General features: G+C 36.7%; 1 protein-coding gene across 5 annotated transcripts in view; it reads right to left on the bottom strand.

Moving 5' to 3' along the window:
- LOC113910926 (zona pellucida binding protein) overlaps positions 1-16,819 on the bottom strand; it is a 104,711-nt gene that overhangs the window by 64,776 nt on the left and 23,116 nt on the right. For all 5 annotated transcript variants that reach the window (XM_027572987.2, XM_027572992.2, XM_027572988.2 and 2 more), the window contains one exon: positions 6,915-7,133. In XM_027572987.2, the coding sequence (XP_027428788.1) occupies positions 6,915-7,133 (219 nt within the window). The remainder of the gene's footprint in view (positions 1-6,914; positions 7,134-16,819) is intronic.

Genomic DNA, 16,819 nt, shown 5'->3' on the forward strand with positions numbered 1-16,819 from the left:
AGCTTTTGAAAGACAAAGAATCATGAAAGCAGGAAGAAAGAAGTAATCTGTCTAATACAAAGGATCCTCAGTAAGATTATGAGCTGATTTAGCATCAAAAAGTTTAGAGGCCAGATGTCATAGGCTGATATATTCAATGTGCTAAAAGTTGTTTGTTTGTTTGTCTTTTTAAGTATCAACCAGGAATCCTGTAACATGCAAAACTGTCTTTTTAGAGTAAGGAAGATTCCTAGATAAACAAAAGCTAAGGGAGTTTGTTACCACTAGACCTGCCCTCCAAGAAATGCTCAAGGGAGTCCTGCAGGTGAAAGGGAAGGACACAAGACAGTAACTTGAAGCCCTATGAATAAAGATCTGGATAAAGGTAAATATGTGAGTAATGCTAAAAGCTACTACTACTGTAAGATTGGATTCTAACAGCAATGTTTACATGATTTAAGAAGCTCTTTAAAAACAATTAGTCTAAAAGCTAGTATTACTATAACTTTGGTTTATAACTTCACACTTTACTTTCTGCATAATTTGAGACTAAATTCATTTAAAATAATTATATTGGGAACAATTTATAAAGTCATAATTTTATGGCACTGACAATGGAAAAGTGTGGGAACAGAACTGTTAAAGCACACAAAAGACAAAGATACTGTAAGAAAAGAATATTCTAGATCCATATCACTAATAAACACTGATGTAAAACTCAACAAAATACTAGCAAACTAAATTCAGGAGCCTATTAACAGGATAATATACCATGAGTAAGTGGGATTTATTACCAGAATGCAAGGATAGATCAGCATATAAAAATCAATCATTGTAAGACACCACATTAACAGAATAAAGGGACCAAAAACCCACATGACCATCTCAATTGATGCAGAAAAGTCATTTTACAAAATTCAACACCCTTTCATGGAAAAAAATACTCAACAATGCAGAAACAGGAGGAAAATCCCACCATATAATGAAAGATACACACATATATATAATCAGTAGCCAATACCACATTCAGTGGTGAAAAGCTTTTCCTCCAAGACCAGGTTCAAAACAAGGATGTACACTTTTGCCATTTCTATTCAAGGAAGTACTGGAAGTTCTAGCCAGTGCAGTAAGACAGGAAAGAGAAATAAAAAGTATCCAACTGGAAAAGAAGTAAAATTCTTTCTGTTCACAGATGATGTTACATTTTATGTAGGAATAAAGATTCCATAAATAAAACTGCACAAACAATTCAGAAGACTTGCCAGATACAAAGTCAGCTGTGTTTCTATATACTACAACCAACAGCATGAAAAGGAAAATATGAAAATAACTTCATTTATGATAGCATAAAAAAAAAAAAAAAAAAACACCTAGGAATTACCTTAACCAAGGAGGTGAACTACTTATACCATGAAAATTACAAAGCATTGCTGAGAAAATAAAGAAGACATATATGAATGGAAATGTGCCCATGTTCACAGATTGGAAGACCTAATATGATTAAGGTGTTAATACTATCCGAAGCTATCTATGGATTCGATGCATTCCCTACCAAAATCCCAATGTCCTTATCTGGCAGAAATGGAAAACCAGATGCTAAAAACCAGGGAATTGCAACTGATTTCAAATAGGCAAAGCAACGCTGAAAGAAGAACAAAATGAAAGACTTACATTTCCAAATTTCAAATCTCACTTTACAAAGCTACTATCAAAACCTTCTGATCAAAGCAGTGTGATACTATAATAAGGACAGGTACACGGAAAAATGAAATAGAAGAGTCCAGAAATAAACCCATATGTCTGAGGCTAGCTGACTTTCAACAAGAGTGCCATTACAATTCAATGGGGGAGACCCCAGTCTCCAAAAAATGCAGCTGGGACAACTGAACATGCACACTTCAGTGAAGACTGGACCCATATTTCACAGTATTTAAAAATAAATTACCTTAAAATCAATCTTTGACCTAAATGCAGGGGTAAAACTTGAAAATTCTTAAAAGAAAACAAAGGAGTATACAAAAAGATCAATGAAGTTTACACTTCAAGGAAAAAGAAAGAATAAAAAACAACAACAACACTTGTCCCAACATTAGAAGAAATAACAAAAGAACAGATGTCTTCTTTGAAAAAAAAAAGTCTGTTCATGCCTTCTGCCCGTTTTTTGGATTGGATTATTTTGGATTATTTGGTTTGGGGGTTCAGTTTTACAAGTTCTTTATATATTGTGGATACTAAACCTTTATCAGATCTATCATTTGCAATTATCTTCTCCCATTCCATAGGTTGTCTTTTAGTTTTGTTGATTGTTTCCGTTGCTGTGCAAATCTTTTTTAAGTCCCAGGAGTTTATTTTTGCTTCTGTTTCCCTTGCCTCAGGAGACCTATCCTGAAAGAAGTTGCGACAACCAATGTCAAAGAAGTTACTGCCTGGGTTCTCTTCTAGTACTTTATACTTTCAGGTCTCATATTTAGGTCTTTAATCCATTTTGATTTTATTTTTGTGTATGGTGTCAGAAAGTCGTCCAGTTTCATTCTTTTGCACATAGCTGTCCAGTTTTCCCAACACTATCTGTTGAAGAGATGAAGAGACTGTCTTTTTCCCATCGGATAGTCTTTCTTGCTTTGTCGCAGATTCATTGATTGTATAGTTATGAGATCATTTCTGGGTTTTCTATTCTGTTCCATTGATCTGTGTCTATTTCTGTGCCAGTACCATACTGTTTGGATCACCACAGCTTTGGAATATAACTTGAAGTCCAGAATTGTGATGCCTCCAAGCTTTGCCTTTCCTTTTCAAGATTGTTTTGACTCTTCAGGGTCTTTTGTGGTTCCATACAAATGTTAGGATTGTTTGTTCTAGTTCTGTGAAAAATGTATTTTGGTATTTTGATAGGGATTGCATTAAATGTACAGACTGCTCTGGGTAGTATAGGCATTTTAACAGTATTTGTTCTACCAATCCAGAGGGGGAGGTTGGCAGAGGGACTGGTTAAATGGGTGATTGGAATTAAGGAGTGCACTTGTCTTGATGAGCACAGGGTGATGTATGGAAGTGCTGAATTACTAGGATGTACACCTGTAACTAATATAACACTATATGTTAACTAGCTGGAGTTAAAAATCTTACAAAAATTAAAGCAGAAATAAATGAAATATGGAATAGGAAAAAATAGAAATTATTAACAAAAGCGACAGCTGGTTCTTTGAAAAGATAAAAAATTGGTAACTTTTAGCCAGATAAGCAAGAAAAAAGAGAGTCTCAAATAAGTAAAATTATAAGTGAATAAGGAGACATTACAACTGATCCACAGAAATACAAAGGCTCATTAGAGACTGCTATGAATAACACTATACCAAAAACTTGACAACCTGGAAGAAATGAGTACATTTTTTTTTTAAAGATTTTATTTATTTATTTTAGAGAGAAAGAGAGTGAGGTGAGGGGAGGAGCAGGGGCAGAGGGGGAGACAGAAAGAGAGAGAGACAGAGTCTCAAGCACACTTCACACTGGGTGCAGAGCTCAATATGGAACTCCATCTCATAATGCTAAGATCATGACCTGAGCCGAAATCAAGCTTAACTGACTGAACCACCCAGGCATCCCAGAAATGGGTACATTCTTAAAACACACAACCTACCAGGACTGAATCATGATAAAATAGAAAATATGAACAGATCAATAGCAAGTAGAGACTGAATTAGTCCCCAAAAGAAAAATCCCAGAACCAGGTATCTTCAGTGGTGAATTCTGCCAAATATTTTCAAAAAACTAATGTTAATCCTTCTCAAACTCTTCCAAATTACTGAAGAACAGGTAACATGCCCAAACTCATTGTGCTTGGCCTGATACCAAAGTCAGATAAGGACACTACAAGAAAACTACAGACCAATATCTCTAGAGACCTGTATCTCTACATACAGACCAACAGATAATGAATATAGAAGGAAAGATTCTCAACAAAATACTAGCAAACCAAATTCAGTAGCACATTAAAAGCTTCACACCCTATGATCAAACAGGATGCATCCCTGGGATGCAAGGATGGTTCAACAAATGCAAATCAACAACTGTGATGCATCCCATTAATAGAATGAAAAATAAAATCCCATGATCGTCTCAACTGATGCAAAAGTATTTGACAAAATTCAGTAGCAATTCACAATAAAAACTCCTAATAAATTTGCTTTAAAGGAAAGTACTCCAATATAATAAAAGCCATATACGACAAGCCCACAGCTAACACCATATTCAATGGTAAAAAGTTGAAAGATTTTCCTCTAAGATCAAGAACAAGATAAGGGTGCCTACACTCACCATTCCAATATAATAGTATTAAAAGTCCTAGCCTGAGCAATCAAGCAAGAGAAAGAAATAAAAGGCATTTGAATCAAACACAAATAAGTAAAACCGTCTCTGTCTGTAGACGACGTGATCTTACATATAGAAAACCCCAAAGACTCCACCAAAAAACTTGTCAGATCTTATAAATGAATCAAGTAATCTTGTGGGACATAAAATCAACATGCAAATATCAATTGCATTTCTATACAATAACGGCACATCACCTTAAAAGAAAGAAAACAATCCCACTTATAATAACATCAAAAATAATAATATACTTACGAATAAATTTAAACAATAAGGTAATAAGGTAAAAGATCTGTACACTGAAAACAGTAAGATACTGATAACGAAAACTGAAGACTCACAAATAAATGAAAAGATATCCCATGTTCATGAATTTAAAGAATCAACATTGTTAAAATGTCCATACAACCCAAAGCAATCTATGGATTCAATACAATCTCTATCAAGATTCCACCAGCATTTTTTACAGAAATTAAAAAAAAAAACTCAAATTTTTATGGGACCACAAAAGACCCTGAATAGCCAATGTATTTCTGAGAAAGAGGAAAACTAGAAGCAGTACACTTCTAATTTCAATGTATATTACAAAGGTATAGTAATCAAAGCAGTATGGTACTGGCATAAAAACAGACACAGATCTATGGAAGAGAAATGAGAGCCCAGGAAATAAACCCATGCATATAAGGTCAAAGGAGCCAAGAATACTCAATGGAGAATAGGTAATCTCTACGATAAATTGTACTGGGAAAACCAAATAGTCAGTCACATGCAAAAGAATGAAACTGGACTCCAATCTCAAACCACTCACAAAAATTAATTTGAACTGGATTAAAGACTTAAATGTAAGACAAACCATAAAATTCCTAGAAGAAAACATACAAGAATGCTCTCTGACAGTGCACATGCCAATGACTTTATGAATAGGACACCCAAAGCACAAACAATGAAAACAAAAAAACATGTGGAACTACATCAAACTAGAAAAGTTCTTCACAGTAAAGGAAACAATTATGTGTGTGTGTGTTTGTGTGTGTGTGTGTGTGCATCCATATGAAACAGTATTTAGCCATGAAAATGAAGGAAATTCTGCCATTTGCAACAAAGTGGTTCATGAACCTTGAGGGTACCATGCTAAGTGAAGTAAGTCAGACAGAGAAAAATAAATACTTATGATCTCACTTATACATGGAATAGACAAAAACCACTCACAGGAACAGAGAACTGACTGGTGGTTGCAGGGTAGCAGGTGGGGCCTGAGGGAAATGGATAAAAGTAGACAAAGGGTATAAACTTTATATATATATTTATACATATATATATACACACACACACATATACACACACACACACGAAATCCTTACATCGTACTTCTTAAACTTACATACTGTTATATGCCAATTTATTTCGATAAAGCTGGAAAGAAAATAAAAATTGGGCAAAGGACTTGAATATACTTTTCTCCATAAAATATACACAAATGGCCAAGAAGTACACGAGATGTTCAACATCATTAGTCATTAGAAATATGCATATCAAGCTCACAATGCCTCATTTCTATTGTATATCGTATCTTTTCTCTTATGGGTTCAACTTTACTTTCAAGGTCTTCTAAGGACTATTAAATGCCTATTAATACCACCTATTAAACACATTGGGTACAAAGACCTCATAACTCTTACGAATGCTAATAGTGAGTCCTTGAAGAGCTAAAGAGTCTAACTGTGATACTTTGTCTCAGGGGCTACAGACTCACTTTCAAATTTTTTCTGAAGAGGGAGAAAAGTAGTAAAGAAGATAAAATACAGTACAAATGGGGTTGAACTCTTTTTTTCCTGTAAAGCTTCACACCTCTCAGTTGTGTCTAAAAATTCAATCCTTGATGGCCAAAAAACCAAACCAAAAAATCCCCCCCCCCAAAAAAAACCCCAGAAAATTGGAGAAATGTGAGTACAATCAAACATCAGCAGCAGAGGAATCAAGGACAGAGTGAGGAGGAAAGGAAAACAGCAAGCAGTATCATTTGAGATGGACAGAGGATGGAGTCCTATTGCCAGGGGATCCAATAAAAACGTATGGATAGTTATTCCACAGTGTTTATTCATAAACAGGTCCTTTATAAATATACATATAGGTACAAAATCAATATCTTTGTTTTCCAGAAAACCTTGGGCCTCCACTCTGCGCTGTTATTAGGAAAAGCACGTAAGCTGTTAAAATGGTCCCTCTGGTCTATAATATTAACTCATGTTATTAGAATTAGGTGCTTTTACAAATTAAATCTTTGTAACAGCTAAATATCAAGATAGGCATTTCTTTATACCAAATTCTATTCTCTAGTAAATTACCACAGCAAGGTTTAGTTATTTGAGATTGCCAACATTTCATTAAGTACGAGAATCGGTAGAATTTTATTTTGGGGCCTATCAGAACTAAGTCAAAGTAGAGAACATGAAACATATTCAGAGCTATAACGTTTACTTTCAAAAAATGCTGCAGGTAATTCACATGTCTTCAAAATTTGCTTTTTGTTTTCAATTAATTTTCTTTGAAGAATTATATATACTTACCTGAAAATGTAAAGAACAATTCATTTTGCAAACCAGCTCTTTGCATCTTAACACGATGGCATTCCGACTTCAGTAAAGAAACTTCACATGAAAGGTCAAGAACCAATTTGCTTAAAATCTGAAGAAGTTTCTTCTCAAAAGAAATATTATAGATGCTATTGCAGGGAGCTGCATGATATCGAGCTGTGAACTGGTAATAATAATGAGGCTCACGATAAGCTGTAAAAAATTAAGGAATAACACAAAAGTGGTTATTTAAACAATGAAAATATATTGCAACTACTAAAAAGAAATCATTACTTGGAATAAGTTCATAGTGTTCTTATATCCACCCTGAGGAAACTGAGGGATACAGGGATTATGTCACATGTCCAATGCCTATGGAATAAAAACTAAGATTCTGGGTGCCTGGGTGGCTCAGTCGGTTAAGCGTCCAACTCTTGATTTCGGCTCAGGTCACAATCTCAGGGTTGTGAGGTTGAGCCCCTATCAGGCTCTGCGGTCAGCAGAGAATCTGCTTGAGAGTCTCTCCCTCTCCCTCTGCCCTCCCACCCCCCGCCACTTGCTCACATTCACTCTCTCTCCCTCTCCCTCAAAAATAAGTAAATCTTTAAAAAAAAAAAAAAAAAATCAAAACTAAGACTCTAACCAAGAAGCCTGCCCCATACATAGTTTGTGCCCTTAACCAATACAATATTCTTCCTCAAACTTAGGAATGAAATTTCTAGAAGTTTAAATATTCATTTTAAAATAAACAACAGGGTGCCTGGGTGGCTCAGTCGGTAAAGCGTTTAGCCTTCGGCTCAGGTCATGATCCCGGGGTCCTTCATCAGGCTCCCTGCTCAGTGGGGAGTCTGCTTCTCCCTCTGCCTGCCACTCCCCCTGCTTGTGTTCTCTCTCTCTGTGTCAAATAAATAAATAAAATCTTTAAAAAAAAATAAATAAAATAAACAACAGTCCTGTAATTATCAACTATAGGCAAAAACTAGTATGTTTCTCATAAATCTACCAGTTTTACTGAGTTCCATTACAGTATCTGACACTGAGAACATTTTTTTCTAACCATTTTAAAATCTCACCGAAATGAAAGGAAAAATATAAAAATGATAAGAAATCCATAATAATTATATACATATTATGTCACCACATTTCTCTGATGCAATATCAAAATAAAAATCAACAATGAAAATCTGTCAAACATTTTAAAATAAAATACTACTAAATAACAAATGGCATATTCCATAAAGTGATGATGATTGAAAATATTATTAAAACTATAATAATGTGACATGACAGCTGGAGAAACGGTACAAGCCCACTTCCTAATGAAAGTGATGTCAATTACTTTTAGAAGACAACCATTTATAACCTCTGGAAATGGTCCTAATGTAAGCAGAAAGAGACAGGGGTTCCCAGAAAAAGAAAGACATAGCTTTCTGGGCATAAGAAAAGTGATTTCAGGCCCCAGCCATCTTAGGAAAGCATATAGGAATGAACAGCCTGTACTAGACCAGGAGACAGCCTAATCATACCAGGAACAATAAATTAGTGATAAAATTCCCAGTGCTAGTTAGTTATGACAACTATCTCAATTAATTATGAGCAGACAGCAGTTCACCACATTTTATTCTATCACTACTCTTTAGAAGAACCTGTGCTAAAACTTCAAAGCTGCAAAAAAGCTGAGAGATCTAGTCCAAGCCACTCACTTTGTGGACTTGCACACTATTGCTCAGGGAACGCAAAAGGATTTAAACACATTCTTTTGGGCGAGAGTAGTGGAAATGAGGCACCACCCAGGAGGTGAAATGACATTTGCCAGGAACACAATCCTCGACCACCCCACGGGCTGGTGGCTGAGGCCCTGGTTGGGGAGGAAGAAGTGTGTACAAACTAGGGAAGGCTAAATATTTTCTTGTAGTAACCAGAGCCAGCAAATGGTCATCAACTATTATTTACTACTTTTCTGATAACAGAAATAATCTTTGTGGAAAGACAAACAAAAAATTTGTTAAGCAAACAAGCAACCACACCAACTCCCAGTGCTGATTCAAAAGTGAGGTCTGGCCTGACACACACCCGTGAGTTACCTTCGTAGGATCTAAACCCCTCTGAGCACTCAAGACTCTGGACCCACCAGAGCCAGAGACCTGATGACGCCCACCCCCACTGGCCCTCGGGATGTTGACCTGGACTCTGCCACCCTCAGACGACTTTTTGCCCAACTGCAACCCGTATTCCCCCTCGAGCAAGCCCCTTCATAAATATGGATGCACCCTTAGTCAAAGCTTCCCCAATTTTATCGTTCTAGGAGACGCTGCTGTGGGAAAGATCCCTGATGTTCTCCTTACTCGTTCCAAGTAGAACCTTTCCTTTTCCTATTCTTTGGCTCGGCTGTATCTTTAGGCTCCACACCCACCAAGGGGAGAACTGAGTTTGGGGTAACACTAGGGCAAAGAAAAAAGGGAAAAAGCATTTGTTCCAAAAAATCTACTAAAAGTCAGTAAGATCTGAGGAGTTGAAGCCAAACCTCCCTCCCTCACTCCCTCCCCTCAGCTAGATGGAAACTCCACCACAGACTAGTACAGACAGGAATGCAGGGCGCCCTCTTAGCCCAGCTCCCAGACAGCAGCCTCCCAGGAGGGGCAGGAGGTCAGCATTTCCCCTGCTGACTGGAGCTACCTGTTGCTCAGGTGAACTTGCAGGTGATACAGTGGAGAAGGGATGACTCCCTTAGTCCACTCAACAGCACTTTGCGAGACAGAGGCTCAACACTGCCTGCAGCAATGCTGAGAATCCTAGGGGCCCTCACAGCCCTTGCCCAGTTTATGGTGTGAGTGGATCCACACCAGGAGCAGCAAATGGAGGAGTCCCAGGGATGTGCTGCTCTCCCTCGACCAAGCGCTAAGCAACTAGAGTAGGGTGGCACTCAGCGGGAGCACACCACTGTCCCCACCCTCAGCCCAGGGGCTGCAGGTCAGACGATTTGCCAAAGGGGGGGAGCAGGCTGTAGAACAGAGAGCTCCAAATCTTTTCTCAAAGGAACAGACACTACTTGAGATCCAGTGCAGGGAAGCTTGAACCTCAGGGTAGTCTCAAAAACAGCAGAGGTCAGGGGCGCCTGGGTGGTTCAGCCTTTAAGCGTCTGCCTTCGGCTCAGGTCATGATCCCGGGGTCCTGGGATCGAGCCCCGCGTCTGGCTTCCTGCTCTGCAGAGATCCTGCTTCTCCCTTTCTCTGCAGAGAGCCTGCTTCTCCCTCTCTCTGCCGCTCTGCCTACTTGTGCTCTCCTATCTCTCTGTCAAATAAATAAAATCTTAAAAAAAAAAAAAAAAAACCAGCAGAGGTCTTGTGAAAGACAATTGGGAAAACTTTTATAGATTCATTGGATAAACAGGTGAATAAGAGCCTGCCTAGTTTGTCAGAGAGCAACATTGGAAAAGTCAGCTGGGAGGAGCTATCCCGGAGTCAGAAAAAAATCTCAAACACTGACCTGGGGAATATCACTTCAAAGGAACCCAAATTTAACTGGGTCAGTCTTCAGAGGAATTTATGCCCAGGGCATTGTTAAAAACAAAAGATCCATCATACTGCTGTGGGTACACTCATGCTGCACCTTCCTAAAACAAACAAGGGTGGGCGGGGGGGGGGGGCGGTGGGCGTGGGGTGTCTTCGTGTTATGGTGGGTGAGGAGTGAACTTCACAGAAATGATGTAGGCACTTGCTCAGCAAATAAACATGAAATAATTATCACAAGCCTGGGGAGGGCAGGGGTGTGGGTCACTACCCAGAGTTCCTACACTATCTAAAAGGTCCAGTTTCTGGAAAAAATTTGAGTCAAGCAAGGAAACAGGAAACTATGACTCATGTACTGGAAAAGCTAGGGAATAGTAACCACTTGTGAGAATGATCAAATATGGGATTTAAAAGATAAGTGTTTCAAAGCATTCATCATAAATATGTTAAAACAGGCACCTAGGTGGCTCAGTTAGTTGAGCATCTGCAGTTTTGGCTCATGTTGTGATCTCAGTGTCATGAGATCAAGCCTCACGTCAGGCTCCACACTGAGCATGGAGCCGGCGTGGGATTCTCTCTCTCTCCCCCTCTGCCCCTTCCCCTGGCTCGTGCACATAAAAAGAAAGAAAGTGTTAAAATAACTAAAGGAAATTATGATTAAAGACGGTAGGCATAATGACAATCTCACATCAAATAGGGAATATCTATAAAGTAAGAATTATAAAAAATGAACCACGTGGACATACTGCAGTTGAAAAATGAAAACACTGAAAGCAGAAATGGACCAAGGGGCTCAGCAGATGTGATCTGGCCAAAAAATGAATCAGCTAAGAGAAGTTCTCCAGAATGAAAGAACATGACCTCAGTCAATAATGTGAATCCACACCAAAAAATAAAGTGCTCCAGTAAAGGTAATTATATAATTATGAAGACAGTGTAAGTGCATATTTTTTCTACTTTTTTCCTCATTCCAGATTTAAAAAGCACTTGTATCAAAGAATCTGTATACAAGGTACCATTGGTCCCCACGTATGGGGCTACAGAAATGACTACCGATGGTAACTTGATACATGGGAGCAAATGAAAAAAATCAAAAATGCTCAACAAGAAGATGGATAAAACAAAACCTATAAACATACACCCCCTCTCCTTTCTATTTCTGGCTTCTCAGAAACCACAAACTATATAAAATAATAACTATGTATTGTTAGTTGTGCAACATTTACAAATATACCATATAAAATATTAATACCACAAAAAGCAGGAAAAGGGAATATATATACATAAGAGTAACATTTTCATAACTCACTGGAATTAAGTAGTATAAATGTCAAGGTGACTGTGATAGGTTAAAATATATGTGGTATGTCTCAGAACGGTCAATAACGGAATAACTCAAAAATATATAGTGAAACATCATTAAAGAAATTAAAATGTCACATTAGAAAATGTGCATTTACTTCAAAAGAATTAATGAAAAATAGAGGAACATTCATGAAACAAGAAATACAACAATAGTGTATATCTAATTATATAAAAATAATGTTAAATGTGAATGAATGATACTATCTAATCAAAAGGCAGAAACCGAAACTGGATTGAAAAAGCAATATCAACTATTTGGTGTCTACATGAGCCACATATTACATTAAAAGATACAAATAAATTGAAAGTAATAAAATGAAAAATGATACACTATGCATACAGCAACCACAAGAAAGCAGAAGTGGCTATACAATTATCAGGCAAGACAGACTTTAAAAGAAAAAAAAATGTTCCTAGAAAGAGGAACATTTTATTAAGATAAAAAGGACAATCCCTCAATTATAAACACAGACACACCTTAAAACAAAGCATCAAAACGAAACAAAATCTGACAAATAAAAAAAGAAATCAACAGCTAAACACTATTAGTTAGAGACATCAATGCCATGCTTATGGCAATAGAACAAAGAGAAGAAAATTAAGACCTAATTAAATGGAGGCATACCATGTTCATGAATTGAAACACTCATTATAGAAGAGGTGACAATTTTCCCCCAAACTTATCTATAGAGTAAATGTAATTCCCATAGAAATTCCAGCAGGACATTTTGTAGATACATTCAAGATTATTCTAAAATTCATATGGAAAGAGAATGGCCCGGAAAACATAAAAACAATCTTCATAAAAAAGAATAGTGGGAGGAACCACTCTACTTGGTATCGAATGTTTCCAGATAGCTATATTAACTAACAGTGTGGTACTGGCAGAGATACAGACCTATTGATCAATGGAAGAAATGAGAGAACCCAGAAATAGACCCCCACAAATATTCTCAACTGGTTTTTAACAAAGGTACAAAAACAATTCATCAAAGGGAAAACAGACTTTGCAAGAAATGAAGCTGGCATAACTATATGTCCATACATAAAAAGTTAAAACCTCATACCTTATAGAAAAATTAATTGAAAATGTGTGACATTAAAAGTAAAACTGAAAGACTTTAGAAAAAAAATAGGAGGATATCTTTGTCTATGGCTAGGCAAAGAATTCTTAGACTTGATACCAAAAGTATGATTAATAACCAAATTTGATAAACTAGACCTCATGAAATTGAAGAACTTTGGCTCTGCAAAACTACTACAAGTTATAAGACATTAAGGAGAGAAATTGAAGAAGACAAATAAATGGAAAGATAGTCCATGTACGTGTGTTGTAAGAATTAACATTGCTAAAATGTTCATACTACCCCAATCAATCTGATTCATTAAAATCCTTATCAGAATTCCAATGGCATTTTTTACAGAAATAAAACAATCCTAAAATTTGTATGGAACCACAAGACTCCAAATAGCGAAAGCAATCTTGAGAAAAGCTGGAGGCATCATGCTCCCTGATTTCAAACTCTATTATGAAGCTACAGTAATGAAAAAAGTATGGTATAGAGACAGATAAATGGAAGAGACTAGAGAACCCAGAAATAAATCCCCATATACACAGTCAATTAATTTACAAAAAAGGAGTGAAGAACACGCAATGATGGAAAGGACAGTCTCTTCAATAAATGGTGCTGGGAAAACTGGACCACCCAAAGAAGAGAGTGAAACTGGACCACTATCTTACACCATACACAAGAATAGATTAAAGAACTGAATGTAAGACCTGAAACCATAAAACTCCTAGAAGAAAATATAGGTGACAAACTCCTTCGCAATTTTTCTAATCTGACACCAAGAATAAAAGCAACAAAAGTAAAAATAAACAAGTGGGACTACATGAAACTAAAAAGCTTCTGCACAGCAAAGGAAACAATCAACAAAATAAAAAAGCTAACTTACTAATAGAAGAAAACTTTTGCAAAACATGTATCTGATAAGCAGTTAATATCCAAAATATATGAAGACCTGAGACAACTCAACAGCAAAAAACACAATCCAATTAAAAATGGGCTTAAGATTTATATAAACATTCTTCCAAAGAAACACAGCTGGCCAAGAGGTACATGAAAAAAATATTCAACGTCATCATCAGGGAAACGCAAATCAAAACCACAATGAGGATACCACCTCACACCTGTTAGAATGGCTAGTATCAAAGACAGAAACAACGTGTGTTGGTGAGGATGTGGAGAAAGGGAACCTCTGTGTACTGTTGGTGGGCATGCAAACTGGGGCAGCCACTGTGGAAAACAGTATGGAAGTTCTTCAAGAAATGAAAACTGAACTACCATATGACCCAGCAATTCCACTTCTGGATTTGTCCCCCATAAAAGCACTAATGCAAAAAGATATGTGCACCCCCATGTTCAATGCAGCACTACTTACAACAGCCAAGATAAGGAAGCGGTGCCCACTGACGGTTGAATTGGCTAATAAAATCTTGGGATTTGAGTGTATGTGCGCATGCATGTGCGCATAGATGTGGCAACATGGATGGACTCTGAAGGCATTATACCAAGTGAAATAAATCAGAGAAAGACAAATACTGTATGATTTCTCTTATATGTATCTTTAAAAAAAGAAAGGAAACAAAAGCTCACAGATACAGAGAACAAACTGGTGGTTGCCCCAGGCAGGTAGTGAAGGGTAGAAAAAATAGATGAGGGCGTCAAGAGGTTAAAAAAATTAAAAATTAAAAAAATATACTCTGGATCCCCTCCCTTTGGAAAAAAAAAGAAAAAAAAAATCTCAAGACACTGAAAAGATATAGACTAGAATGTTCACAAATAACATAACCTACAAAAGTAGGTTATTTTTTAATGTATTTTTTAAAAAAGTATGTATTTTTAAAAAAAAAACTCAAAACACCAGTAACATATCAAACAAACCAATTACAAAATGGGCAAAAGATATCAACAGACATTTCACCAAAGAGGGTGTAGAGATGGTAAATATGCTCATAAATTATGTTCAATGTCCATAGACATTAGATAAACACTAATGAAAACCACAATGAAATATCACTTCACAACCATTAAAATGGTTAAGATCAAAGATAACGACAACACCAAATACTGGAGAGGACATAGAGAAGCTGCTGGTCAGAATGTAAACTGGCACAGCCACTGTGGCAAAGAATTTGCCAATTTCTTGTAAAACTAATATGTAACTACCACACTTTGGGCATTTATCCCACAGATATAAAAACCTGTATCAACACAAAAAACTATACACACAAGGTTCATAGCAACTTTATATGTTATAGCCCCAAGCCTGAAACAATCCACACACTTCAGTGTGTGAGGGGTTAAACAGATGTGGCACATCTGCACTGCAAAATACAGCTCAGAATAAAGAGAATGAATGAGAAATGCACACAACAATGTAGATGAATTTCCAGAGAATTAAGTCAAATGAAAAAAGCCAATCCCAAGAAATTATATACTATATTCCTGTACTTATATCTGGGTGGTTAAGCATCTGCCTTCGGCTCAGATCATGATCCCAGTGTGCTGGGATGGAGCCCTGCATTGGGCTCCCTGCTCAGTGGGGAGTCTGCTTCTCCCTCCCCCTCTGCCCCTCCACCCCGGCTTGTGCTCTCTCTCTCTACTGCTCACTCTCTCTGTCTCTCAAATAAATAAATAAAAGCTTTAAAAAAGAAAAAAAGAAAAGACAACCCAAAGTATACTTCTGTTGCTGGTGTTGCTATGTATCTTAACTGCAGCAGTGGATACAGGAGAACATAGCTGTGATCAAACTTAAGAGAATTAAACACACACACACACACACACACACAAAGGAATACTATAAAATTGGAGGAATCTGATTAAGATTGGTGTACTAAGTAAACTTAGCATCTTGGCCTGATTATGTACTATATGTTCACAAGATGTCACTATGGGGGAAAGCTGGGCAAAGTATACATGGGATCTCTGGATTGTATTTTGCAACTATACATGAATCTACAATTACCTTGAAATAAAAAGTTTAATTAAAAAAACACAGGCCATGGGTGGCTCAGTTGGTTAAGTGTCCGACTCTTGATTTTGGCTCAGGTCACGATCTCAGGGTCATGAGATCAAGCCCCACGTCAGGCTCCATGCTCAGCTCGGAGTCTGCTTGAGATTCTTTCTCTCTCTCTCTGCCCCTTCCCCCACTTGCCATAAATAAATAATAAACAATAAAATCTTTTAATAAAAAAATAAAATAAAATAATAAAAAAACCCAGGCCAACCAAATAAATATAGGCAATCTTTTTTTATTTTCTACGTATTAAGGAAAGATCTCAGAAAAAAATTAAACCGAAAAAAATCACAACTCAAAAACAGGTGGTAAATCTCACCATAACAACAATACTTGAAACTTCTGGAGCATAAACAACATCATAGTGAGAGAGGCAGAAGCTACAGCAATATGATAAAGAAAGGTTTGGTATGCAGACTGGTAAGACCCTATAAATTACTGAGAAAAAGGCAAACCAACCAAAAGGAAAATGGCATCAAAATTGAAAAGGCAATGTAATCTACTAGGTAACAAAAACACTTTTAAATGCTCAAATTTACTAATTAAGGACGGGCATATTAAAGGAATGAGTCACCACACATCCATGATCTTGCCATATTTAAATCTGATAGTAATTCTGGGTGTTATGTTATTTTTGATACTTTCTAAAATTTTAAACATTTCATATATAAAGATATAATGTAATTATAAGTGAATTCAGTTCTTCTAATTCAGGGAAGCTTGCTCAGCACAAGCCAAACAGAAACCAACAAAAAAATATCTTATAAAAGATGAAGTTTTCATATAGTATGGCAGGGATATAAATTGGTCCATTCTTTGTAGGGAAACTGGCAGAATCTATAAAAAATAACACTGCATATTCTGTAGAAGATTCTACCTTATAGAACTCTTCTTACAGAAATACTAACAATTTAATTTCCATTAATACAAAAATACGTGTGTATC

The sequence above is a fragment of the Zalophus californianus genome, chromosome 12 (assembly GCF_009762305.2).
Source record: "Zalophus californianus isolate mZalCal1 chromosome 12, mZalCal1.pri.v2, whole genome shotgun sequence".
Classification (NCBI taxonomy): Eukaryota; Metazoa; Chordata; class Mammalia; order Carnivora; family Otariidae; genus Zalophus; species Zalophus californianus.